Source organism: Echinops telfairi, unplaced genomic scaffold (assembly GCF_000313985.2).
Source record: "Echinops telfairi isolate 266 unplaced genomic scaffold, ASM31398v2 ScPeMD7_21;HRSCAF=78, whole genome shotgun sequence".
Taxonomy (NCBI): Eukaryota; Metazoa; Chordata; class Mammalia; order Afrosoricida; family Tenrecidae; genus Echinops; species Echinops telfairi.
The window spans coordinates 10,456,112-10,480,996 of record NW_022103918.1 but is presented as its reverse complement, the minus strand read 5'-3'; the positions used below and the strand labels follow the sequence as shown (position 1 = coordinate 10,480,996).

The 24,885-nt window shown below is 38.6% G+C and overlaps 1 protein-coding gene across 1 annotated transcript in view; it reads left to right on the top strand.

Moving 5' to 3' along the window:
- Positions 1-24,885, top strand: part of LOC123521501 (transcription factor SOX-5-like) — a 212,216-nt gene that overhangs the window by 107,836 nt on the left and 79,495 nt on the right. The window contains exon 3 of the mRNA XM_045288406.1: positions 4,495-4,705. Within this exon, the coding sequence (XP_045144341.1) occupies positions 4,495-4,705 (211 nt within the window). The remainder of the gene's footprint in view (positions 1-4,494; positions 4,706-24,885) is intronic.

Below are 24,885 nucleotides of genomic sequence, written 5' to 3'. Positions count from 1 at the left end.
AGTTACAATTTTTGAAATTCACAGGACCAGTTCTAACCTGCTCTATAGGACCTCTATAAGTTGACAATAACTTGATGGCACTGAGTTGATTTGTGTTTTGGTTTGGAATCCTCTCAGAAATGCACTTGAAGGAGGAGCCCGAGTAACACTGTGGTTGAATTTTGCCAACCAAAATCCTGTGGTTGAAACCCATAAGCCACTCCACAGAAGGAAAACATAGCAGTTTACGTCTATAGCCTTGGACTCTACTGGGTAGTTCTACTCTGTCCTGAAGGATCATTGGAAAGTTACTGTTTTATGTATCAGATATACCAGAAATATTTTAGTATCACCAGTGCTGCGCTGGGAGTAGTGAAGAAGGTGGTGACAGTAAGAACACCAAAAATATATTTAATTTTGAAATGTATAGACTAAATTATTGTCCTATACAAAACTCAATCATACATCATTATGGAACAAAGACTGCAAAAGCTTTTTCCCTGAGAAAATGAGACCTAAAGTTTAAAATATAGATTACCGAATAATTTTGGCAAAAATTGCTTCAGAGAAAAATGGAATTGGAAATATCATCAGTATAAATAGGAATGAAGTTATAACATTTCCATCTGATATCAAAATAATCTTTATGTAGCTCCCTTGCTTTCTTTTCTTTTTTCATGAGGCAGGGGCGCAAAGAAATAAAAAAGACACCATTGTGAGTACTATTAATTTAATTTGATAAGACTCTTTAAAATGGAAGTTAAGGTGATACATCTCAGGATTTAGATACTGGAACTTCAATGAGGAAGTTTAAGACAGATGTCCAATACATTTAAGGTTCAGAGGGAAATGTGAGGCCCTCAAAACTGAAGAAGAAATATACACTAATTGGTATAGACCTTTATAAAGCTCCTTTCCCACTTACCCACTACTCTTCTCGTCGTCTCTCCTAGTATGGTCATGTTCATGTTGCTGTGATGCTGGAAACAATACCCCGAGGATTCCAAAGACCAGGATAGTCACCCAGGGTGGACACATTGCAGGGGATCTTTCCAGCTAACAGACTAAGAAGGAGGGCTTAGTGATTTACTTCTCAAAAATTGGCCACTGAAATCCTTATGAATAGCAACAGATCATTGCATGACATAGTAATGGAAGAGAAGCCGCTCAAGTAGGAAGACACCCACATTATGATTGGAGAGAGCAGTCTCTTCAAAGTGGAGCCGACCTTGTTAATATGGATGTAGCAGAGCTTAGGGACCTTCACTCGCTGTTGATGTGGCACTGCTTACAATGAGAAGAAACAGCTGCAAGCATCTACTGATAATCAGATTGTGCAATGTACTGGGGGCTTCAGTAAGTTGGTGAAAGCTTTTCATTATCTTTCCATTCATTTTCCCATGAGCTTCTTGAAGCCCTTTTTATAAAGCATGAATCTATGAGAATGGCAACTCATAAAAAATGAAATGGAATGCATAAAAATGAATATCTCATTTGACAATTGACAAGTACTGGCCAATTTTATCCCGATAGTCATATGGTTTTAGAAAACCAAAAGGGAAGGATACATGAGGCATGTATCGAGCTGAAAGAACTAAAAAAAAAAATAAAAAAAAATCAATCCTGGGCTTAAAATATTGAGGATTCTGTATCAGGCCCCTGAGAGACAGAACAAATCATACCCAATGTGAATGGGGTAGGGGGTGTGGAGTGGAGACCCAAAGGCCATCTGTAGACCATTGGACATCCCCTCACACAGGGATCACAGGACAGAAATGGGCCAGGGTGCAGTATAACACTGATGAAACACACAACTTTCCTCTATTTCTTTGGTGCTTCTTTTCTCCCCCACTATCATGACCCCAATTCTGCCTTACAAATCAGAGTAGACCAGAACCTGCACACTGCTACAAATAAGAGCCCACAACACAGGGAATCCAGGATAGACAAACCCCTCAGGGTCAGCAATGAGAGTAGAGATACCAGGAGGATGAAGGGAGGGTGTGGGGAGACAGGGAGAATCGTTTACAAGGATCAACCTAACTCCCTCCCAGGGAGACAAATAATGGAAAAGTGGGTGAGGGGCAACAGAGGATGATGTACGATATGAAAATAATAATGTATAACTTATCAAGGGTTCATTAGGGAGAGTGGGCAGAGAAGGGAGGGGGAAGAAGTGATATACAGGGGCTCAAGTGGGAAGAGAATGCTTTGAAAATGATGGCAGCATATGTGTAAATGTGCTTGGCACACTGGATGAAAGTATGGATTGAGGATTTTATGGGAATGAAAGGGCATCAAAAGAAAGGGCTCAAGTAGAAAGACATTATTTTGAGAATGATGATGGCAAAAAATGTACAAATGTGCTTGACACAATTGCTGGATGGATGGGTTGTGTTAAGAGCTGTAAGAGCCCCCAATAAAAGTAAGAAAATTATATATATATTGAGGATTTTATGGGAATGAAAGGGCATCAAAAGAAAGGGCTCAAGTAGAAAGACATTATTTTGAGAATGATGATGGCAACAAATGTACAAATGTGCTTGACACGATTGCTGGATGGATGGGTTGTGATAAGAGTTGTATGAACCCCCAATAAAATGATTTTTAAAAGGAGATGGAAGAAGCACACAGGGTAACAGTTTTCAGAAGAAGCGGTAGATGTTCAACCATTTCAGGAGGTAGCATGTGACCCAGAACCCATGTCCCTGAACGGCTGGAGAACTCCAAGCTGCACTGGGGGCGTTGGTGGAACGCAAGGTCCCAGGAATTGGTGCTAGAGACTCCTTGCAATGTTTACGTCAAAGGGACCCAATACTGAAAGGGCTCACTTACCTGGACAATGAATTTTGGAAAGGACCATCTAAGTGCAAAATTGAAAAAAAGAAAAACAAATGCCATCAGGTGGCTTCTCATTTATGTGGTTATTTGGTGCCAGAGTCAGCTCCCACCCATAGCTCCTCCACACACAACAGAATGAAGCCCTGCACAGTCTTTCACCATCCTCAAAAGTGTGCCTATACCTGAGCTCATTGATGCAACCTCTGTGTCATTCCATCTCATCGATGGAGAGTCTTCCTCTTTTTCGCTGCCCCTCCACTTTACCAAACGTGTTGTCCTCCTCCAGGGACTGGTCTTTCCTAACAGTTTGTCCAAAGTATGCCGGACTAAACCTTGCCATCCTTGCCCCTAAGGACTACGTGGTCTTACTTCTTCTGATACAGATCTTTTTGTCCTGTTAGCTGCCCATGAAGCTTTAAAATGTTCTTCCTCAGCACCGCAATTCAAATGTACCTATTCTCTTTATGATCTCCCTTATGCAGTGTCCACCTTTCCCATGCATGTGATGCAATGGAGAATCACTCATACCCCCCTTTATATTTGTGCCCCTCACACAGAAAATTGGTCCAATGGAATATAAATGCTCTTGAAACAATATCATCAATAGCACACACAAATAAGATTTTGAAAAAGATAATTTTTAAATTACATCAGTACATCGACAGGGAGCTGCCAGAAATTCAAGCCAAATTTAGAAGAGTATGTAAAATGAGGGATTATCTTTTCTGAAGTCAGATGGATCTTGGCTGAGAATAAAGCATACCTGAAAGATCTTAACAATGTTTCATTGATTAAGCCAAGGCATTTGAGAGGATGTACCATAACAAATTATGAAGAAGATTATAAAGAATTGGAATTCCAGAACTCTTAAGAGGGTTCATGTGAAACCCTCATAGACCTTATAAACAGAAAAAGTAATGAAATTGTCAAGGATTTCATTTTAGTTGCTGCAATCAAAACCTATCGAAGTAACCATAGAAATAAAATAATGTATTTAATAAGGCAAACCTACTGGATTAGGCCTCTTTAAAGTATTCAAAACCAAGTATGTCCGTTTGAGGACTAAGGTACACTTAACTGGTGCCATGGGGTTCTCAGTCACCTCATATGAATATGAATGGTGCACAATGACTGAAGAGGACCTAAAACAGAGGTGGTAAGACTTTGATTCACATAGTTTGGACAGGACATCAGTAAGGACAGGCCCTGGAGGCAGCCATCAGGCTTTGGAACATAGAGGGTCAGCACAAAAGAGGAACCCTCTCCACAAGGTGAATTTGCACCATGGGTTCCGAGATACAACTATTTGAACATGGAACAGGGCCAGTCAGTTTGTTACTCGGTTGTCCATTAGGTCACTAAGAGTCAGGGTGGACTCAATGGCTCCCAACAGCCCCATTGCTGTGTGTGTTTTGTTTAAGGGGGGAATCCCGTCTCTATCTATGAATCATACCTAGATTCATCTTATGAATTGATCTCTGGTTGGATTTATTACTGACCTGTAAAGTTCATTTTTGAAATGTCTTTACTTTCCCTTTGCTGAATGGCATTTTACTTTTTCCTTCACTATCTCAGCAGAATCAGTCACTCAACAACCCCCCCACCCCAATAAACACAAAACAACCTTTTCGGATTTTAAACAAAAGTCTTTTTTTTTCTTTGTTTCTCTTTCAGGAAGTTGATGGCAATAAAGTTATGTCTTCATTTGCCCCACACAACCCATCTACCTCACCTCAGAAGGCAGAAGAAGGTGGGCGGCAGAGTGGCGAGTCCTTGTCTACGACAGCTCTGGGCACCCCCGAAAGGCGCAAAGGCAGCTTAGCTGATGTTGTGGACACCTTGAAGCAAAGGAAAATGGAGGAGCTCATCAAAAATGAGCCAGAAGGTAAAAGCTGGGAACGTGCACTAAGTTGCTATTATCTCCTGGTTTAAGTAGTTTGACATTAACATCTATTTCTCTTTTATGGATGGGGAAAAATGGAAACCTAACACTGGGAAGATGGGCAGCATTTTTTTGAAAATAGGTAGACATACTACCTTGGTGATCATTCATTTTTGATGTGATGTCTTCCTTATTTTTATACATGAAGACATTGTGATTTACTGCAACTTAAGACATTTAAGGGTGGACTGTAGCAGGAAGGCACATCCAGAACAGGCACTCCGTGTCAAATAGCTTTAGTTTAGTTTTCTCCTCTCCTTCCTTTTGTCCTATGATCCTTTTGTCATTTCATTACCATTTGTATCAAAGTGTTATTCTTGTAAATGGGTCTTTTTCTTATATATTCTCCAGTTAGTATGGTTAGCCCTATTATATATTTATAAATTAGCTCTTTCTCACACTGTTAGATATAATGAAGTTCTTATGTGTTCAATTTCCAGGGTACTATTCTTTTAGGAATTATCTTCTAAATCCCTTTAATCATTATTGATAGTATCCCTTAGATGATATTCATATTAACTGGTCTTAAAATTATAGCAAGCAACCCAATAAAACAAATCGTGCAAACTGTAACGGCTCTGAGAAAAATTAAAGTATAATTTACAGTCATACTGCATGTTACTGATGCTTACTAACTCCTATTCAACCTCTGCCTCCTGTTTTAGTCAGATGGAAATTTCAAATAAAAACAAACCAAAAATTAACAATCAAAACAAAAAGACAGCTACATGCAAATAAGTACTTAATACTGCCCCACCCCCTCAAAACAGTTACTGTGTTTATGCTATGTAACAACATATTGGGATAATTTATAATCTCTTATTGTTATAAACATTGGTAAATTTTGACTATATACTGCACAAAAAGTGTTAGCCAGCAAATGTGGTAGTCACATAACACATATTTCAGGTCCCTTTCTGATGCATAACTAAGAAAGCGTGGTGTTAGGTTAGAATGGATATCGTTGAGGTGATCTTGAAATTAGAAGCAATTTTACAGATAATGTATTTAGCCAGTGACTTTTGATATTTGCTATTTTATTTCTTCTTTGTGTTTTTTAGTTTTCCTCATTGGGGTAGATATGAGTCTTTGTGAAGACACAAAAATTTTGGTTTGTTTTTTAATATGGTGAGGATTTTTTTCCCTAATATTGACAACAATCTGGTCCTATTAGATTAGTTAAAAGAGAAAGAAAAAATATAAGGAAGAAAATTAAACTCATCCAATATCATAAAATTGTATATACTACCTCAACCTTATAAAGCATTTACTTTTTACCTTTGTTTTCATATGCTAATCACTTCACACAATTAACTTTATAATTGATACATTATTTGCATACTTTATGCTTCATTTAACATTGTTGCATGAGCATTTATTCTGCCATTAAATATACTTTTGGGGGAAATGTTCTGACAAGGACTATGATATAGATAACGACACAGGCACTTATAATCCACACAGTATATTAAAACAAAACAAGTAATATGCATTTTTGAGGATTCTAAGATTTATAGAAAAGTTCAATAGATAATGCAAATATTTCTCTTATTTTTACCATCTTACATTTGTATGGTATAGTTGTTACAATTGATGAGCCAATATTTATACATTGTTTCTAACTCAAGGTTATATTTTTTAATGTACTTTATGCTTGTCCCTTTATGCCCAATACTCTAACCATATCACTGCATTGCACCTACTATTTATTTATTGACTGTTTCATTATCTGACATTTCACATTTACAACTTTGAAAACATTCTCAGAGGGTATCTCTGGTAGCTCAGGCCACACATCGAGCCTAAAAGAACACTGGGCCACCTTCTGTAGACCTGAGAGCTACCAGCAGCCCTGGTCACAACTGGCCTATCCAAGTAACTCATGTATTTCTTCTGTCCCCAATGTTAGTATCAGTCATTTCTCTATGATGACGTTGTTCCCTTAATTGAGGAAGGTGATGTTGTTTATTATCAGACCTTTCATTTGACCTAGCATAGAAGTGTGTGTGTGTGTGTGTGTGTGTGTGTTCATGTGTGTAGTGCAAAAAAAAAAAAAGGCAGTGGTTCAAATTCACCAACCATTCCACAGGGGGAAAGATGTGGAAGTATACGAGTACGTTTGTAAAGATTTACACTCTTGGAAACCCTATTGAGCTGTTCTTCTCTTTCCTATAAGGAGCCCTTGGTGTCTTAATGGGTTATGGGTTGGGTTACTAACCACAAAGTCAACAAGTTGCTTGTACCCGTTAAGTTGCTCTGTGGGAAAAGATGAGGCTTTCTGCTTCCATCACAGGTCTACTGTGCTGTGGGTTAGAATTGACTTGATAACAATGGCTGTTTGTGTGTTCATTTGGTAATGTACATACCTCCATTGACAAACTTACATATGCACACACATAGATATGTATATATCCTTGGTTCTTGGTCCTCCTGTGCGATTAGTGTTGAGATGCAAGCCACAAGGTCATTAGTTCAAAACCACTAGCCACTCCGAGGGAGAAAGATGAGGCTGTCTGTACCCATGAAAATTTGCAATCTGGGAAACCTTAAACAATTCTACTCTGCTTTATCGGGTCATGATGACTAAGAATTGATAGGATTGAAGTGGAGTGTCTGTGTGTATGTGTGTTTCTACAATATCAGTTCTCTAATTTTGTTCTTTTGATTAGGATTATATTGAATCTATGGATCATGTTGGGAAAATTTGACATCTTAACAATATTGAGTCTTCCTATTATGTACATAGAATATCTCTCTATTCATTTTGGTCTTTATGTGTGTTTATTTTTTTCCCATCAGAATTTTGTAGTTTTATGCATCTAGAATGTGCACATATTTTGTTCGATTTTTACAGAAGCATTTTTTGTGTTAATGTAAATAGTATTGTGTTTTTCATTCAAAATTGCAATTGATTATTGATTGTATAAAGAAAGGTTTTTCCTTTAGAATATTAACCTCATACATAAACCATACTTTCCTTTCTTATTTCTAGTTTGAGCTTGTTGTTGATGCTGTTGTTACTTCTTTGTGATTATATACATGCATAATTATGTCATCTCGCAGCAAAGACTATATTTTAGCCTATCTACCTACCTTTATTTCTTTTGTTTTATTATATAGGACTTCTAATATAATGTTGTCTATAAAGTAGTATGGAAATTTCCTTGTCTTATTCCAAATGATAGAAGGAAAACATGTAGCTGTTTTCTGTTAAGTATAATGGTCACTGTATGTTTTTGTCATTGACCTTTAAAATCATTTCTGTTCCTAGTTGGCTGAGAGTTTTTATCATCAGTGAGTTTGAAATGTGGTCACATGCTTTTTCAGCCTCAGTGGATATGATCATAAGACTTTTCTCCTTTAGTTAGTTGATGTGTTTTCTTTAGTTAATTGATATGTTTTGATTATATCAGTTAACTTTAAACTATTGAATCAGACTGTCATTCTGGAGCAAGATCATGCAACATTGTGTTTTATAGCTATTTTTAACTATTGTTGGATTTTGTTTGCTATTATTTTCTTGAGGATGTTTGCATTTATGTTCATGAGAGAGATTGATCTAGTTGAAGAAGATATGAGTCTTCCTATCCATGCACAGTTCACACCATCTTTTATTGCTATGGTATTCTTGTTACAACATATATTTTCTTTGATGTGATGCCTTTATCCAGTTTGGCTGTTAGGATACCGTTGGCATCATAAAATGAATTTGGACAGGCTCTTTATGCATTTCTTTTTAATTTTTTAAAATGGAAATAGTTTGGGGCCCAAGGATATGATCTAGAAAAAAACTAAGATTGGGGGATTTATATTATAATCTGAGGTATCTTGCTATGCCCTTTTTAGAGAATATCTTTGATGTACAATTGGCTGATGACCTTGATATTCCCCCAGTGCATCATTGTGGCTTGCAAATAGATGAGCAAACTCTTAATTTGAGAGTTGGTGACATGCTGGGCTCATTGACTCTAAATGAGGGCATGAAGAAGACAGGGCCCCCTCCAAACATTTCAGTGGAAGCCATTTAAAGGTAGTATGAACAAGGTAAAAAGTGATGTGTCCAATTAAAGGGACACTGGCCAAAATACCGGTGTGTGACATCCATTTCTTTTAACAGGGAGCCTCGGCACAAGAAACATCACTATGGCATGTGGACATTAGATTGTTTCCATTAGTGTGTTTCCTGCAACGTTTTAGAATATTTCCCCCCAATACATGAATTAAAAGGTCAACTCATACTTGCCAATGTGTAATGTATAAAGACCATTAGAGATGATCGTACATAGAATGTTTATAGAAGGCTGCAACATGAACTGGCTAAGGCACAAATGTAAAAGCCTAATTTTAAAAATGTATATATATATATATATTTGAGTATATAACAACTAAACTGTAATATTGTTTACATACAAGATTCGTAGGTAGGTATTTTGAGTACACTGAAATTGGATCAACTTAGTTTTAATGTTAAAGAATTTCGGTATTGCAGGAATATTTATTTAATAAATACAATTCCAGAGTGGTGCCTCAAAGAATACTGTACATATTTGAGAAAAGTAATGATGTTAACCAACAACAAAAATAAATACACGGTAACAATAAAGCTTAAAAGTATACTATAGGAAAGCATCAGAATGGTAAATAAATTATTTTTCTTCCTTAATGCCAGAGAGAATAATGGGCACATTAATGCCAGGGAGATGTGATAAAGGCTTACACTAAGTTGAAAGTTGCATTGTCCTTAAACACTGTATTAATTAATCAAAGGGTATGACTGACCCTGAGAATGGACATAAGAACCTTACATCATCCTAGCACTAGGACAGTGACATTGTGTACAGTACAAACACATGTGATGAGAGCAGCAAGAGAAAGCATGGGGTGTATGGAGCGTGAAGAGAAAGGGTGAGTAGAACTGAATGTTAAACTCTCAAATATATGCCACTTAAAACCTGTTTCTTCCCTCAAGCCATTTTTACTATTGTTTTTCAAAGGCCATTAAAATGAACAGCAGGTTGTGATGAAAATTCCATTAAGCCCCAACTTGATCATTATGAGAGTACCATATCCATGCCTTGCTTTCTTTCATTCAGCTGGTGATGGGGGTGGGGTGGGGTGGGGGGTGGATTGTTTTCAATAGAGAGTCCATATTCCATCCAGCCTTATTCCTGCCAATAGCAAACTAGCAGAAATCCAGAAGTTAGAAAGGATTGGCGTGTCATACAAAATAGACCACTCAGGTGAATTGGTTAGGGGGAAAAAAAGTTCAATTTACATGTGGGTAAATGAAAAGAGTGCTCCCTTTTATTCTAGTGATTATTTCTAGCTAGTCTTTTCAAACAATTAATTGAAGTGTTTCAAAACTGATAAACAAGAGAAAACATACTATGCACCTTTTATTCGAATCTTTCTTCCATCAGAATCCCTGCATTACCCAGATTGATGTTAAAGACTTATTTTTCAGGTGTCATTTTGACAATGAACAATAAGATCCAGATAAATTTAAGGTTTGAAATGTTTGTCTACATAGTATGGTTGCATTATATTTGGTAACGATTATGCTTTATTAAGGAGCCAGGGTGGTTCTGTGGACTCTGCACTGGGCTGCTAACTGCACAGTCGGAGGTTCAAACTCACTAACCACTCTGCGGAAGAAAGCCCAGATAGATGTAACCACGGTCTTTAGATGTGTATAATTTTGTGGGAGCACATTCTTGCTCTCCTCATGCTTCTTCATATTACATATTTTGGTTGTGATGGGGTTAATACTACATATAGCACATGTGTACCTCCATTCCTTTCAAATGTTGAATAGCAAGATAATATTCAAAATTTTTCTACTTAAGGAAACCCTTGAATCTCATGTGCCAATCAAATCAGCTATCAAGTTGATTCCAACTCATGTCACCCTGTAGAGGAAGTTAGAACTGCGTCTGTGGATTTCGGACAGTGTAAATCCTTTTGTATATCCTGTGTGTGTTTCTGATTTCCAGGTAGTCAGGGTGGCCTTCAAATATAGCTCAGGAGTTAAATCCAAACTTTAGACTCATTACCAGCTTAGGTGAAAGAAAAACTGTAACGCCGATGAAAATCTAAGGCACACCATTTGAATAGAAACCTAAATGTGGAGATTAGTGCAGACATCTTTTAATCTCTGTGTATCGAACTCCAAATACTCTTTCCTGCCTTGGTGTCTTCAGTTCTTTCTCTTCTCCCTGAGCAGTGCTGCTCAACCTTCCTGATGCTGCGACCCTTTCATACAGTTCCCAAAGAGGTCATGAGCCACAGGTTGAGAACAGCTGCCCTAAATCGAATTATTTGCTAAAATAATCTACACTCACTTTTTTTCACCTATTTTTAGATTTTTGCCCTCAATTCTTGCTCTTATTCTACTGCATTTGGTTACTGATTTATTTATCAGTTGTCCCCTCTAGATGAAATATCTCAAGTGATCGCAGTGCACATACTGAATACTCTCAAGTGTTTGTTTTAAAGGTGTCCACGTTGTTTCAGGTTGTCCCATTACTGTCTTCAGAAAAGAGATACACCGTTAATAACTATATGCCTCTTCATCCAGATGGATCAATCATCTCATTTAATACTCAGAAATCCTTCGCTTGGTGTCATTTCTCATCTTGAAAGTGAAAAAACCCTGAAGCTGACTAACATACCCTTGTTCTTATTGTGTCAGGAGACTGGAATTAGAAGGAGCACACCATACAAAACCTCTCATTGCACAAACATAACAAAGACCAAGTTATCACCTTTGGGTGAATCCAAACTCACGGTCGCCTTGTGTTACAGATTGGAACTGCTCCCTAGGGTTTTCTGAGCTGTAATCTTAGTATCATTAGATCATAGGCCTTTCTTTCTTGGCACTGGTGGTGGTGGTGGTGGTGACAATGCTAGAATTGTGGGGTGTTAAGCTGCAAAGCTTTCTCTTTCGTGGTCAAACACAAGCCAGATACCTATATTGAATAAAATGCCTTCAAAATCTGACACTTCCCCTGTTCTTCTCTAACTTTACTTTCTACTACTCTCCAAGGTTCATTTTCCCCTGCTATCTTAGAAAACGGGAAGCGGTCTTCAAACTCAGTTTTTATTACTATTGTGCCTTTTCATATGCTGTTTACTCTCCATTAAACACATTTCCCTATCTTATCTACCTAATTAATTTGCATTCATCTTTGAACACTCCATATCTCTGAATTCTCTGCTCAGAATTTAGTTTGGTCTGCAGGCAAGCACTAACTCACCTTATCCACCGATACTGTTCTTCCCACATGTGTTGCATATTTACCTTCTGTCTTCCACAATGGTGTGTAAATGTTTTAATAAAAAGCGCTTGGTTTAATTATTTGTTGCATAATAGATATGTGTTTGCCTTAACTGAGGATGGCAGTCATTCCACTAATTAACATTTTCTCTCCTCTGGTAACATTCTCCTTAATATCAGTTGAGTTTCATTTCTGTTATTCATTTTTCCTCCTACTCTTCTTCTTCTTCTTTTTTAAATGACTGAACAGTCGCTTTCTGTAGCTCCCTGCTTCTTTTAGTCATTCATCCTGTTTTCTCCAGCCAACTTTTTCTCATACACCGACCCCTATTATTGAATTATGGAGATCATCATTTCCAATTCTTCTTGCTACTTGAAGAGGTCAAAACTTGGTCCTATGTTACGAAGGTAAATATTGTAAGATGTCAATTACAAACGTAGATGCACGTGTGCTGTGCTTGTTACAATAATGAAACCATTATTATTTTAAATGGCTTGAATGTAGCATGTGTTTCTAAGAAAATATGCTAACGTTACTTATGGATTAGTGACCACAGTTTATAAAGTGCCCCTCACTGTTGGAGGCAAACTGAAATGTGATTTGGACTGATTTATCAATAATTTTTCAGAAATCAAGGGCACACCTGATGCTTTAATAGTGTTTCAAGATCATGGGAACGACCACAGTTTTTCTAGGAGGATAGAACTGGCATGGGAGAGTGAGTCCTTAATTATTGCTGTGCCTTTTCATATGCTGTTTTCTCTGCCTTAAATGCACTTCCCTATTTTATCTACTGAATGAATTTGTATTCTTTTCTTAAGACTCAATATCTCTTAATTTTATTCTCGGAATTTGGCTTATCATGGGCACAGGATAGGGCAGCTTATGATTGAATCCTTCTCTCTACAGCTTCCCTCTCTCCCACACACATATAAAGTTCCTCTCCCAACCACAAACAAACACAAACTCCCTTCCCTGGAGTCAATTGTGACTCTGATCGTAGGATCAAAGAAAATTAGCTGGATCCTTTCAAACCGATCTCTCCCATCTACCAACCAGTCTAACCTGCCCCATCAAAGGTGACATTTCCAAACGTAGGATTCACAATTACCTTAAGAGAATGTATGAACCTTAAAAATGTTAGTCAAAAGTGTATTTGCATATTTTTCTGAGAGACAGTCCATGGTCTTTATTGCACTTTTAGATGGTTCCTTAAGGCAAGAGGAATAAATGGACTCTGAATAGGTTATTTTTTGTTTTAGTTCTGATTCCACCGTTATTTATTATTTGTGGCTTAACATTTATGTGACTTTAATTACGAAGTGAAAATCTATAAAGACAATGAAGAGTATGTGGGACTGTAATCTTTCTGTATTGGTTGCTGATTTTTTTAAATTGTTGAGAAACATAATTTGTAATAATAAATATGTTTTCTTAATATAAAATTAGCCCCTACCTTATAATTTACACTTTAAGAAAAAAGATGCATTTACTTGCCTTTAATTTGCCATGAAATTTGTGTTAATGTAATGAGTATCTGCCCTCAATTGGCAATGCTAGCTGCCCTACTTTCATCATAACGTTGTTGAAAAGAACAAATGAGGTAATGCATATGAAAGTACTTTGTAAATTATTACCAACTTGTAATTCTATCAGTTATTGTCATTATCACATAGCAGCTGGTTAGAAAAAATATTGATTTTGGCACACCTGAAGCATTATATATTTTCTAAAACTTCTTTCCTGGGATGCTTTTATATACTAAAAGTTATCATTCAGACCTATGGAAACATGGATATTTATAATATATAGTTGAAAATAAAAATTTTTTTTAAAGGCCCATTATTCTAAAAGTCTTGGGACAAGGAGTTTTTTTGTTTTGTTGTTCGGTTTATTTTAATTTTCTTGATATAAAATTCAGCTAGCATTCACTAGCATCAAGTGTTTTTAAAAAGAGTTGTGTCTACATCATCACAACCAGATCCAGGGCCCCCTCCATCCTCCAGCATTCACTGTCTGCCCCCATTTCCCCTCCCACCTTTACTCCTCTCCCTGATAAACCACTGTACGGGGTATTGTTCTCTAGGCACCCACTCCTTCCGTGTCTCATAAACACGGGAACCTGACAGCAGCAATAAAAACTAAACTAAACTGAAAGCATAAAATGATAATATTAACATAAAACTAAAGGATAAGAAAGAAAAGATCACCAACAATATTTAAAAGCCAGAGAAGAAATTTGTGTTTTGGAACAAGCAAGAAAAGGGAAGTCAACTGACCGCATATCATATTATACCGTGGTTTGATCCACTATAGTCAGGCTTACAATAGTCTCTGTCATGTAAGGAAAGCTGCTCTGAGACTTCCGCTGGTGGCCAGAGGCGCTCCGCCAAGCTGAATCTGACCAGACACCAGGAGTGGTTTTGATGTTTATTTACCGTATATAGTTGTGTATAAGCCGAGGTTTTCAGCACATTTTTTATGCAGTTTTTGTGGTAAAATTAGGTGCCTTGGCTGACATTCGGTTGGCTTATACTTGAGCATATCCGGTATATGAATTTCCCCAACTATAGGCGTGGTTAGACGCAATGATTAATTTTCATCCTGGAGAAATTACTTTTCAAAGAAAAAGAACCTTTTTCTACATTGGCATGGGTGAAATCATACTTGTCGTCAACAATTTTTGCACACGTGTGTGTTTGTGTGCGTTTTTCCTTTTAGATTTTACATGCATGGTATTCAAAAAGTTCATAGAAAATGCGTATGATGGAGAATATGCATGAATTTCTTTTTTGTTATTTTTTGTTTGTTTGTTTTTGCACCAAAATGAATCTATACTTGATTGTGACATGTCTGAACAGGATCAAGTTGAGGTGCTCAAATAAATAATGAGACATCTATGTGAAAAGAGCCCCTATTAGAGCAACATGGATTCTCCGAAATTTGAAGCAAGAACAAATATCATTTTTACAGTGAAGCTATGATGGAAAAATGGTGAAATTATTGGTATTTTATGAAGCGATTAAGGAGACGGTACCCCAAAGGAAACAGTAGGGGACAAATGGATGGCTCATTTTAAGGGAAAAAGAGATGGTGTTGCATATGAAAGTCTCAGTGGCCCCATCAGTTTTCAAGGAAGCGATCTTGTTCTTGCCCTAACTGAAGAGGACAAGAATGAACAGTAGAAATAGCCAAAACCATACACATGTCCACTGGTTCCATTAACACAATTCTGCCTGAAAAAATAAAATTTGAGCAAACGTTCCCTGTATACCATGTATACCAAAATCATTGCATCGGATGAGCTGCAGACGAAAACAGAATTGCCAACAAATGAGGGCAAGATGGTGAAGCATTTCTTGGAAGAATGGTAATAGTAGATAAGACCTGGCCTTCCCAGCAGAAACCTGAAGACAAAGCACAGTCAATGCAGTGGCTCTCAAATGGTGGAAGAGGTTCAATCAAGAGACAAGGGACCTATCAAGAGCAGAGGCATGGCCTGTCTGAGTCACTTTGTTTGTTGATTTTCTGAAGGCTCAAAGAATGATCACATTTGCTTACTAGGAGGATGTTTTGGGAAAGGTAGCAAAAATTTTAGCAGAACAATGCCCATGAAAACTTAGAGAGCTCTTCACCACGACAACGTTCCTGTTCACCCCTCTCATCAAACAAAGATAGTTTTGTGGAGTGTGATGGGACATCATTAGACATCCACCTGAATATCTTGATTTGCCCCCTTCTGACTTATTTTTGTTTCCGAATACTAAAAATGTAGACCTGGTGGTATAATGGTTGTACATTGGACTGCTAACTGCAACGTCAATGATTCAAAACCATCAGCTGCTGCTGCTCCTGAGGGTAAACCTGAGGCTTTCTGCTCTAGTAAAAATGTACTATCTCAGAAGCCCACAGGGGCCGTTCTACTCTGGCCAGTAGGGTCTCCTGAGTCAAAATTAAGTCAATGGCAGTGATTTTGAAGATTATTTTGAAAATCTTATCAAGCAATTAAAGGTCACCATTTTTCTTCAGATGCAAATGCATAAAAAGACTGCCTTGACCCTCAGTTAAATTCCCAGGACCTTCGGTTCTGTGGGGATGGACTGAATAGCAGGTATCATGACTAACAGAAGTGCATTGATTCTGCTCTTTCTCTTTTAGCTGCATTTTCTATGAGCTTTTGAAGTTCCCCCCATATGCTTGATTCTGTTTCCTATCTGTATCTGTCAGGGTTCTCCTTCCTTCTTTGATATTCACACTTCCAGGGTGGCTGTACGATGGTGAATGTGCTCTTTGTGTAGAAAAACAGCATTTTTTTGGCAAGTTTTCAGTTCTTAGAACCAGAATGTATTATTATTGACACAACTAGAACTTCTTTCCCTGAATTTCAAGAAATTCACCCAATATAATACAGGATGGAAAAAACACACAACCTATTACTTGACATGCAGTAGTTCCTTGTTTTGTGTATGAACTTCCCCAAAAGACTTCATACTCCTCTTAGTAGAACTAATAAAAATAAGCCAGTGGGTTTGAAAAAGTCCTATATTGTGACATGCCTGTTGCCTGCATCTTCACAGTCATCTATGGAATTCCCTTTACTGTTTAAATTATTAGATGAAGAAAACTAAAAAACAAAACAAAAAACAACTCACTGCCATCGCGTTAATGCTGCCTCACAGTGACCCCCGTGGCTTTCAGAGACTAACTGTTGAGGGGGGTAGAAAGCCGGGTCTTTCACCCAAGGAACTGCTGGTGGTTTTGAACTGCCGACCAGGTTTTGAACTGCAGCCCAACAAATAACCATGACATCACTAGAGGTCCACTATTAGATGAAGAAGTTACTGCACTTTTTTATTCTCTTTCTGTCTCTATGCCTCTACATCAGACACTAGGGGGGAAACGGTGTGTTCACTTAGGTGAAGAAACTTGAAGAAGATTCAGTTTAGTATCTGTATCAGTACAACATAAATTCTTGATGGTCTGTATAAAGAAACCACTGTAACTCCACAATGTATCCCATTTGTAGCATTGGGTTGCACAATTTTTATGTGCATTCCTAGATGATTATGAAACAGAAACTTGCATCTGCTTTATCTGTCCATGAAGTACTCTCTCTTAGAACTTAAAACATTTATGGATCTGATTGTGAAAATCATTTTGGTTAGTTTCACTTTCTATGATTTCTTACTTGTGCGGTCTTCCAGAAATAACTGTGTTAAAGCTCCTTTATTTTTTACCACAAATGTGTTCATGAGATCCTGTAAAGTTTTTGTTGTTGTTGTCGTCTTCTTATCTTAAGTCTTATTTTAGGACTCAAACAGAGGTTTTTAAAAGTGTGTTTTAATCTTGGTATGGTACATCCAGCATGATGTGTAAATTTCCTATAGGAGATACAGGCCCCTGGTACCTTTCAAAGTCCTTATAGGAATTGTACGTTTGCTATTTGAGTTTACAACCTAAATCGCAATGCCTGTTCTCATCATAATTTAAATGCCTTCTATAAAGCAGCCTTGGAGAAATTAAATTAAACCACATTACCTTAATAGACAAGTTGAAATAGAAATGCAGAATTTCTTCCAAAATTTTCCAACTTTTTGTTACTGTTTTTTTTTTCTTTTATATATATGGGGAAATTATGGAGATTGGCTTTCCTAATTTCAAAATCCCAAAGCCTCCTTTTAATTGGGCAGAGAAGGAGGCACTTTGAAACTCATTCCTGTTTTAAAAATCACATTTGATGAGGTGGGAAAAATAAAAAGTGAACAGATCAGGGGAAAAGCTTAAAGATACTTTAATTGGCAGAGCTTTGAGTTGCTTTTGTTTAGTTATTCACTGTCTTTTTTGACAAAGTACATGTTGAAGAGGCTTTGTAAGTGCCGTTCCACTGAAGGACAAACAAGGGTACTTTTCAATTTAGCCCTTTTAAGTTTTGTTCCTCGCACACCCACTGCTGTTGGGGGCTTCTCCTAATGCGTTGTGGTTCTGTGTTCATCTGTGCAGTCTGTCACTGGCAAATGTCTCTCTTCTTGTACAGTCTAACCTCCTGGCACCCTTTTCAAAGGCACCACTGTATAGAAATGCTCACTTATCCAATGATGATAAAGAAAAAAGTTTATTTTTCTAAGGTCAGGAAAGAAGACACCCAACGAATGCTGGAGAGCTGATTTCTTCAGGCATCAGTCTGTTGCCGTTCACACGGCATTGATGGGGTTTGAAGCCTTGCTGTTTTCAACCCTAAAATGAGACCTGTTCACTGCCTTGTCCTCTTAATGTGCTTCTGTCTTAGGGGTTTAATCTGATATTGTTGGTTTTTTTTTAAGTCAATTTTAAAAATTAACTGATACATTTTCATGGAAGACCTTCTGGCTTGGATTTTAAAGGTTCACAGAATGCCATTGAGGATTTTCTGTATGGTAGTAGATTTCTGAACAATTATAATTTCTGTCTGGGCAACTTCGTTGGTTAAGAAAGCTTCTATTTTTGGAACTTGTCCTTTTTCTATGAGAATTGATAATGATTAATTTTCTGTCCTTCATATTCATTCCCTGTAGATCATCCAGCCATCAGTTTTTTTTTTGAGTGGGCTCTTTGTCTCTTACAGGGGTCTTGGGGAATCGGAGGAGGATTTCTTGCCTTCCACATGGGAGACACAGGCCTGATTCCACATCAGTGCCCTTCATGCATAACCACCACCTTTGCTAAACAGGGTTCTGAGAGACCTCTGAACTACTAGGAAGAAAGGCTTGATATTCTTCTCCTAAAAGGCAGCCGGGGAAACCTTGTGGATCACAGTCATCTAGTCCACAGGCAGGAATGGGGACTGGTGCAGGGTTGATAGAATTTTGTTCTGTTCTTTATGGGTTGACCATGAGTCAAGACCCAAGTCGACAGCAGCTAGCATCATGAGCAACAGTTGTCTCTTCGTATTGGATGCATCCTATTTGATTCCTGATCCAACATGAACTTACCTACCAATGATTTTTTCCTCGCAAGGTTTGCAGCATTTCTAAACTTTCTAGATAAAAAGGTCATTTCCGATGTTCTCGCCTTTGTTTCAGATTTTTGGTTTCAACAGGTGTTGACCCAAGATGTACAGTCGCAATTGAATATGAAAGCAATGTGTGAGCCCTCTCGGTTACTTATGTGTGCCACAGCTTTGGGGAATATTGTGTATTCAAGAGTGAAGAGCCAGCCACCTGTTTCTCAGGCCTCTTGTCCCTCCCATTAAAGGTTCAGGCCCTGGCTGAATAGTAACCCTCTCATCTGGGCAACATACACAGCTTCTCTCCAAAACCCATTTGTCAGACTAGCTGGAGGATCTTGTGTGTTTGAGCCCGTGTGTGCTTTCCACTCAGTTATCCTCCAGGCTCTTGTCATGGCCGTGCATATTAAAATTAATCAGACCTCCTAGCCCTGTGTGGCTGTGGGCTTAACACGAAGAAGTGTATATTAAGCATTTGCCCTAATTAAATAGGCCTCTTTGGTTTTGTTCCAGTGGATGCTTGGTCGTTCTTGCTAATAGGAGATGTTTATGGGGAAGGCACGGACACCACTATAGTCGGTGGAGAGCTCACTCAGAGTGTCCTTTGCCACCTGCTCCTAGAGTCCCGAGACCTCAAGTACTCCCAGTGAGCCCTGCTTCGCTACTGGTAATGCGGAGGAGAACTATGGCCCAGATCGTGAGGGAGACATGAGGCGAGGGTGAAACAGAGAGAGCATAGGACCTGGACACTTTGGATTGATTAAAACAGGCCCTCTTACATATTGATAAACTTTGGATACCAGATTGTGCTCGGTGCTCTCATTTTTGAAGGAGGAATATTGGAGACTTAGGGGAAGACCTTGTTTGCAATTCAGAGCAAGCTTCTTTTCCATTATGCCTGGAATTTGAAAGTCAACTTGTACTCATCCATTTTTTAAAATATATTGCTTCGTAGGTCCCTAATAATCCTAGAGAAACCACTTATGAGTGCCCTTCTACTGCAATAGCTTGTGGACGGCCTACGTTTATTTGTGTTAAACTATCACCAGTTCTAGCAAGACCATCAGGGGAAATTGAAGAAAGCAAACTTTTAGACACTCTAAGATCAAAACACTGAAAGTGTCCTGGTCTGACATGATGTAGTAGGTTTCTTGTGTGGATATTTTACAGTCATAGTTGAGTTAAATTCTAACACACTGACCAATGTATTTTCCTAGTGTGTGGTTTTGGGTCCCCTAATTCATGTGTATTCTTTTTTTTTTAAACAGTATTTTAGAAAATAGGAAAATTTATTCAGAATATTCAGTTTGATCTGAATGATATATGTATAAGATGAAAAATGAGGCCAAAATTGTAAGGAATTAGAATAAACTAATGAAAAGTACACAAAGATTATGTGAGTAAATTAGCAAAATTTTAATAACCCCAGCAATTTACCGGGTGAGAGTTTCCTCTAGCAGGACAGTCCTAAAGTTGATTTCTTCTTTTAAAAATTGAAAAACTCCAAACTATCGTTTCATATCCTTTCCCCCCTCATTCCTTCCCATTGCATGTAATAGGTGAAATAATCCATCCGTTAGCCTTTATGGCCTTTTTAATTTTTATTTTTTTAATGTGGGTGTGCAGCTCTTTGTACAGAACTATATCCGCAGTGCCAAGCAACTGTCTGGTACCTGACAGCATCATAGAAACCCCTCTCTGTTCACGGAGGTTGCTCCTGGTTATTTATTAACGCAATGCAGATTGTTCAGTGTGGGTGTACATGAAATAGAAAGAAAAATAAAGGCCATGAACAAGTAAATACATCTTTCATCAATTCTTTTGTTTGGTGTGTTTACTGTGTGCTATTCTTGGTCAATAGAAGTTGGTTGACAGCTCTGCAGAGGGGCGAGGACCTTTTCATGAACTTTATCCTTTTGTTTGGTCTCCGTAGAAAAAGTTTTCTATTTGCTATTCTCTTTTTTCATGGCAGCTCTCTGTAAGTGCTTTCCCCCCCCCTTCTTAATGCTTGTTTGTGCTTTTAATGGGACAAATTCAAGTGATTATGAAACATGATAAACAATTTTATCTGCTTCTAAGCTTGAGATTGAGGATAGTCTTCACACGAAATGCTTTTAGTAGAAGTAGAAAAGGAGACAATAAACAAATCACCTTTCTGCTTCCATAGAAGAAAACATATCATTGGTTCTTAGGTCTCTCTGTAAGCTTCCCCAAAATATTGAGATTTGGTTAAATTCACATTTGGTTTATTTCCCCCCTCACATTAATATCAATGTAGGGCTCATGACATGGTATAATTACTGCAGAGATCAGTAGCAGGGAACACACACAGTAATTGAGCATGTGCATTTATTATAACAGGACAGCCCACCTATGCTGGTACTTAGTATGTTAATAGATAAGAACTGATTTTCTATTTTCAAGATGAATTAAATCTCTGCTGAGGCCTTTCTCTTCTGAGAAGTTATGCTTTGTTTGTAAGCATTTGCCAGAAACTTTTCTATACCACGGTGTGACATTCATCATGTGGAAGACTTGGAAGCGAAACAAAAAACAGACAAACATGTAAAAAACCAAAAATGCACCCTCTGCCCTTTGGAGTTGTTGCATTGTTACTATCCTTTTTTTTTTTTTTAATCCTAAATCATTTTGCTTTGGTTCCTACTCCGGCATGCTAATATTTTTCATCAGTGTCAAGACCCCCTGCCTAAGTGAATAAAGGCGCATGAAGGGATAGCTTGCAAGCCTGAGAAACTATGAACCAGAGAGGTAAGTTCTCAGTCTTCCCAAACTTCAAATTTCAGGAAGGAAAAACAGATCCAATCTCAAAATAAATGTGATAGACACGCTTTCTCACATTTCACCTCCTCAATGCTTAATTTGACGTGAGGGTCATGGGTTTCGTGTCCTCTGTTTTGACAGGACACCACGTTTCCACTTTACTTTGTCTTTTTTCAAGCCAGCTCATTGGAATCATTAAGAATGAACTAACACACTCAAAAACAAATTTAACAGACATTTTAAAAATCATTTTATTGGGGGCTCATACAACTCATCACAATCCATACATGCATCCATTGTGTCCAGCACATTTGTTGCCATCATCATTCTCAAAACATTTTCTTTCTACTTGAGCCCTTGGTATCAGCTCCTCATTTTCTCCCTCCCTCCCCACCCCCTACCCTCATGAACCCTGGATAATTTATAAATTATTATTCTTTTGTCATATTTTACCATCCAACATCTCCCTTCATCCACTTTCTGTTGTCCGTCCCCCAGAGAAGAGGCTATATGTAGATCCTTGTACCCCCTTTCTACCCCACCTTCCCTCCACCCTCCCAGTATCTCCTCTCTCAGCAATGGTCCTGAAGGGATCATCTGCCCTGGATTCCCTGTGTTTCCACTTCCTATCTGTGCCAGTGCACATCCTCTGGTCTAGCCAGATTTGTAAGGTAGAATTGGGATCATGATAGTGGGAGAGGAGGGAGGGGAGGAAGCATTTAAAAACTAGAGGAAAGTTGTATATTTCACCATTGCTACACTGCACCCTGACTGGCTCGTCTCCTCCCTCCAACCCTTCTGGAAGGGGATGTCGAGTTGCCTACAGATGGGCTTTGGGTCCCCACTCCCCACTCCCCCTCATTCACAATGATAGGAATTTTTGTTCTTTGATGTCTGTTACCTGATCTGATCAACCCTTCATGATCACACAGGCTGGTGTGCTTCTATGTGGGCTTTGTTGTTTCTGAACTAGATGGGCGCTTGTTTACCTTCAAGCCTTTAAGACTCCAGATGCTATATCTTTTGATAGCCTGGCACCATCAGCTTTCTTCACCACATTTGCTTATGCACACATTTGTTTTCCGTGATCATGTCGGAAAGGTGAGCATCATGGAAAGCCAGTTTAATAGAACAAAGTGTTCTTGCATTGAGGGAGTATTTGAGTGGAGGCCCAAAGTCCATCTGCTACCTTTACACTAAACCTAAATATATGTACATAGATCTATTTTTCCATCATCATACATAAATATATTTACATATTTACATACCTGTATTTAGACCTTTATAAATGCTCTTTGTCTCCTAGTTCTTTCCTCTATTCCTTTTACTTTTTTGTGTCCCACTATCATGCTCAGTCTTCATTTGGGTTTTAGTAATTTCTCTAGGTTACATTGCCCTTGGCCTCTTACACCCACCTTGCCACTGATTTTGGATCACTTGTTGTTCCTTTGCCCCTGGGTTGCTTAACATCACTTCCTTTCCCTGACCTCTCCCTGTCCTATGTCCCCCCCGGAACCATCGGTCCCGTAATTTTTCCTCCAGAGATTATAATATGCACAGAAAAATAAGACAAAGCAAAACAAAGTGACAAAAGAAACAAAACAACAGCAACAACAAAAAACACCAATGACCATAATAAAGAAAAGCCTGTATTAAATAGTTCAAGGTCTGTTTGTTGACCTTCAGGAGTGTTTTCTGGTCAAGTCTGATGGGGTGCCACGCCCTGACTCCAAAGTCTATTTTTGGTATTCTCTCAGGATTTCCCTCCTTTGTACCCCTTGCTGTTCTGTTGCACACCCCTAGTGTTTTTGTCTCGGTGTGGTGCAGTTAGATTGGGTGCAATTCCCACACTGTGTCTCCAATGTTGTCTTCTGTGGGGCTGTAGGTCAGTGATGAATGCCATGCCTCATAGTGGGGCCGGCCATATGGTCCACTCTGTGTATTGGCTGTTCTGAGAGGGGATATCATCCTCAAGGATTGGTGGGCCAGGATGTGCTCCACACTCTCTTCCTCCCCCTTCATTTGCTCCCATGTGTTCTGATCAGACATATCCCTCTCCCTGAGCTGTAGCTTCAGTGCTGTCCTCTGAAGTAAATTCTTCTGGGGGGACGGGTTAGTGGCCGACCCCTCAGACCTTTCTACTGGTTCCCTGCTTCATGCCAGCATGTTGCATTCACATCTTGGGGCACCAACTGGAAATCTTTCCCTGTGCAGATATAAACAATACCTTCCCCTTGGGTGGGTCAGTGCCCTGTTCCCCCACTACCCATTTCTTTCCCCCCCTCCTTTTTAGTGCCTACCATATGTATCCCTGGATTTGGTCTGGCCCCTGCCATACTACCTGGACCTCACCCCAGGAATGTATGTATATAGTAGCTTTTTCCTTATGTCCTTTTTGCTTTTCTTTTTTTTAAGCTTACCTCAGTGGACTCATGTTGTACTTGTCCTTTTGTGCTTGGCTTACTTCTCTTAGTATAATTTCCTCCAGTTCTTCCCATGTGGTGATGTGCTTCATGCATCCATCATTGCATTTTAGGGATGCATAGTTCTCCATTGTATGTATGTATCACAGTTTTTTAATCCATTGGTCTGATGAAGGAAAATTGGGTTGTTTCCAACTCCTTGCAATTGTGAACTGTGCCGCAATGAACATTGGAGCACAGATGTCTGGCGTGGTTTGTTTCTTGCCTCTTCTGGGTATATGCCCAGTTGGGGGATTGCTAGGTCGTATGGTAACTCGATTTCCATCTATTTCAGATATCACCAGATCGATTTCCATAGTGGCTGTCCATAACTCACAGGTCTGCCAGCAGTGGATGAGAGTTCCTGTCTCCCCACAGCCCGTCTAACGCTTGTTTTTTTCTAACTTTTTTTAATTGGGCTATCTCTGAGGGTGTTAGGTGGTATCTCATTCTTGTTTTAATTTGCATTTCTCTTATTGTTAATGATCGGGAACATTTTCTCATGTTTATTGGCCATTCGGATCTCTACTCTTGTGAAACTTCTGTTCAGGTCCTTTGCCCACCTCCTCGGGGCAATTATTTTTTTTCTTTATGGAAGCTAGCAGAATATTGTAAATTTTT